The 3,989-nt window shown below is 34.9% G+C and overlaps 1 protein-coding gene across 1 annotated transcript; it reads right to left on the reverse strand.

Moving 5' to 3' along the window:
- Window positions 1–446: 446 nt before the first annotated feature.
- Window positions 447–2,773, reverse strand: LOC114541148. The gene is made up of 4 exons (XM_028561134.1): window positions 2,716–2,773; window positions 1,361–1,675; window positions 842–1,060; window positions 447–508 (listed from the first exon to the last, which is right to left on the reverse strand). Exons 1-4 carry the CDS (start codon window positions 2,771–2,773, stop codon window positions 447–449), a joined length of 654 nt encoding a protein of 217 aa, XP_028416935.1.
- Between the last annotated feature and the right edge of the window lie 1,216 nt (window positions 2,774–3,989).

Consider the following 3,989-nt stretch of genomic DNA (forward strand, 5'->3'; position numbering starts at 1 on the left):
TTTAAAATGGAATAGTAATACTGATTACATCGTGAAGAAAACAAGAAAGAGGTTGTACTTCCTTAAGGTCCTTAAAAGGTATGGAGCGCCAATGCAAGATCTCTTGCAATTTTATTGTAGCGTAATTAGATCAACTCTTGAATACGGAGATGTGCTGTGGCATGGAGGAATGACCAATTCTCAAAGAATTAATATTGAAAGAATCCAGAAAAGAGCCTTCAGAATATTACTACCAGGTGTTGATTACTCCACAGCTTTAAATTATCTCAAGATGCAAATGCTGAGCGAAAGACGTGAAATCCACTGCGTGGACTTGATTACAAATATATTTGCCACTGGGCACCGTCTACATGACCTGCTTCCAGATCGTGTCACAGACAAAAGACAAAGGGTAACCAGATCTAATGCTGAAACGTATTACAATGTTAAATTTAAGACTGATAGATTTAAGAATAGTCCCTTAGTGTATGCCATAAATTCTTATAATCATAGTTTAACAAGATCTTAACTGTTTTCAAAAATTTTAACTTAACTTGCATGCCTTTTTAATACTTATAAATTGTAATAGTGAATCATTGTAACTTTTATATTATTAACCTTTCTAAATTTTCTATTTATATAATATAATTTAGGTAAATGCATGGCAATTAAGACAGCTATTTCTGTCTTCTTCATGTATTCTAGTTAATAATAATAATAATAATAATAATAATAATAATAATAATAATAATAATAATAACAGTATTACTACTTACCCTGGACCTATACGCTTTCCAGCTGACCAAATCAGAGCTATAATTTAAGTTGCATGTGGCGACCCATTTTGGACTAGTGCTATCACCATACGTTATCACATGAAATAACCAATACACCGTTCCCAGGTCCACCTGAAGATAATGCTTTGCATCCGAAACAGGAGCACACCAGGAACTTCCGCTAGATATCCTTGCATCGAAAGGATTGTGACCTTTTACCGAAGCAGTGGCAGAAAATGATGAATCAGGAAATCTTTTTTTATCTGTAGCTAACAATGGACTGAAGTTCTCCCAGAAGATATGATCTGAAATGGGAACATAGAATCTTAGTGTTGCATATCTTAATTAACAATTGTATCAGTTAAGGCACTTTTTTGAGCCTTTCGCCCGTTTCAGACGCCGAACATGTGCCGAAAAACTGGTGCAAATGAATTTAAAAAAAGACTTCAGGTTTTTAATTAACATTAGGTTCGGCACATGAAAACTTCGACGTCTGAAACAGAACTTTGTGTAATTAAATGTTCGTGACATGCATCTGTCAATGTCTGTACATATTTTTTTATTCTTTTTCTAACTCTGTGTTAATTCAAAAGCATTCCTCTTACAATCATGAAAACTACATTCGATGTATGTTAGTTCGGAACAGGTCTGGTTGGAAGCAACAATCAAACACTGGGATAAAGATTTTTCTTGATCACTACAGGTAAATGTTCCTGAAAAAACAGCATCTTTGGAATCTGCTGGGACAGACAAATTAACAAATGAATTTAGCTCGTCGTAACCAAGACTACGACATAGGATACGCGCATCTGGGTACTTCTTTAAACTCTTCCAGCAAACATCCATTGTTCCACTGTCAGTGCTAATTTGGACAACACCTTTGAAAGGTAGAGATGAATGTGATAAGGTCACATCATGAACTATAAGGAAAAACAAAATAGAAAATTGGTGAGTATTATACGGACAATCACACCAAAAAAAATAAAGATATTTACTTTGAAAGCACAGAACAGCTAATGTTGGGAAACATAAAATACAAAAGTTTTAAACGATCTGTAAGCAAACCGAAGAGAAATAAATCTTTAAAAATACTCCGATGCAAGAAAAACCGGTTACGAAATAAAGGACTAACATGCAGCGCTCAAGCACTGCCAAAGCAGCAACGAACAAAAATATAGGCTCACATAGACTCCAAAGCCGAAACAGATTAAAGTTTAAAAGGCGTGATCGAATTGAGAGATACAACAGTTGGAAAATTGAGTACCCAGATCTTGTAGATTCAAAGAAAAGGATTTTTACTCTTTTTTGTCTTGTTCTTTTTAAAATATGAAGGAAAATACTGGTCTGACACAATAATTATACATTATTATGCATTACAAATGCAATCTTGATTGTGTTTGAAAACCTACAGATAATTCTCAATGTCTTGCCACCTACACGATATTGAAAATTATCCACAGCTGACTTATTTTTTTGCCGCTATAGTTTTTTGTCAATAATGGCGAAGAATTCTTCTCTAAAAAGGAGATACATCATAAAAAAATCATTGAATTCAGTTTTCGCATGATATCAAGAATCCAGGCGCGGATCTAGGGGTAGGCAACATAGTCAAGTGACTATGGTAAATTATCCAGATAATAATTACAAAATTCCCAGTTCCCAATTCCCAAAGTATTCATTCATAAGTGGAAACATGCAGTTCATTACATAATTATTCATATTTTCATATCACAGCCCAGTTATTTATTGATATACAGCTCATTGGTATTTAGGCAAGCCATGAAGCAAGCCAATGAGAGGCAGCTATTTTGCCTATGCCTGGCGGCCGATACAGCCTTTTGATTGGCTAAAAGCTTTTTTGCCTAACCAAGATGAATTTGCCTAACTTGACGTAATCAGGAAGCCTTATGATTGGGTAATTTTTTTAAATTCTTTTCTTTCATTGGCTTGCAGATTTTGCCTATCTTTGGCGAGTTAAACCAATCACTGTGCTTCGTAAGCATGCCTGTGTTAGTCATGTTAGGCAAAGACTAGGCAAAGAGTGGAAGCATGCCTTTTCAATCGCTCTGAGCATGGAAGGATTAAATTTCGAAGTTATCTTCTGCTTTTTCGCGTTCGCTTTGTTATTGCGTTATTTTACAATGTCTTCATCGTCTTGTAGTGATTTGTACGAGCCATTCGAACGATTTAGAGTGTCTAAATGACGCGATATTTATGCGACGTTTCGATCTTTGTATTTATGAAGGCGACACGCTCAAGGCTAACCTCAAATTTTTGTGTGGAGTTATATGTGCCGAATCACGCTCGTAATGGCAAGAAAAAGGCTTGTACTGCAATAATCTAACTATATTTTGTTTATTCTATGCTACGCTTCTATATAACTGTGTTTTTAGATCTCAAATCGGCAAAATGATTGTCGAAAAACAACAAGCATGGCTAGTTCTTTATGTATTCAAATATAAATTTACATATGTCTGCGCTGGCCGGGTCAAAGGTTGCTATATATGAATACATAACTTAAATATGATATGAAAGACACAAACTTAGCATGTTCACTTTTAGTTACTTATTATTATTCGTATTCCTGATGTATATCACATGTATAGATACGTTCATAATATGAAACTTATCAGTGAATATACATCATGATGTTGACATTGTTACTCTGCCGTCAGTCCGCGTATAATTGTGAGATACTTGATCTAGCGTGATTTTAATTTTCTGTTTTGATTGTTTTCCTACTTCTCCTAAGTTCTGATGCTTCAGCTTCGGCCCTAGTACTAGTAGGTAACAATAATACTCAAAGTTGGGGCTACTCAAAGTAGGGACTAAGGAACACTTTGGGAATAAGTAGATTCTCCCCTCAATGTCATCTCAAAAACAATTATTAGCGTATATTTTTAAAAGTGTATCCTAGGCATGCTGAGAGCCCTAATATGGGGCGAAGCAGTTCAGCTGGTAGTCTCAAGACTATCATTTAAAAATAGGTACGCAATGCGTACATGTGGGTAGCCTCTAAAACATTTGCAAATCATTGGCTGCGATGAAGCTATGGTTTGGCAAAAAAATTCAAGTCTGATTCAATGTCAAACTACAGGCTGCTATAGTGGCGAGTCAATATAAACTAATGCTTATAATTTTACTTTCTAATGCCATATGTTAGCCAGTCAAATTCACGAAATCGATTTTTTTGCACAATATATTTAATTTTTTTTATTGTATTAATTTAAATAC

This window comes from Dendronephthya gigantea, unplaced genomic scaffold, assembly GCF_004324835.1.
Source record: "Dendronephthya gigantea isolate DGI-Jeju-01 unplaced genomic scaffold, DenGig_1.0 000270F, whole genome shotgun sequence".
NCBI lineage: Eukaryota > Metazoa > Cnidaria > Anthozoa > Malacalcyonacea > Nephtheidae > Dendronephthya > Dendronephthya gigantea.

What these genes read in the sequence shown, in the direction of transcription:
- LOC114541148 (XM_028561134.1), bottom strand. Translation starts at nt 2,773, where the DNA reads ATGACTAACACAGGCATGCTTACGAAGCACAGTGATTGGTTTAACTCG. An exon ending in GTTTAACTCGCCAAAGATAG is followed by an intron (nt 1,676 to 2,715) that starts GCAAAATCTGCA and finishes TTTTCCTTATAG; the next exon opens with TTCATGATGTGACCTTATCA. An exon ending in ATTTCATGTGATAACGTATG is followed by an intron (nt 509 to 841) that starts GTGATAGCACTA and finishes TTTTGAAAACAG; the next exon opens with TTAAGATCTTGTTAAACTAT.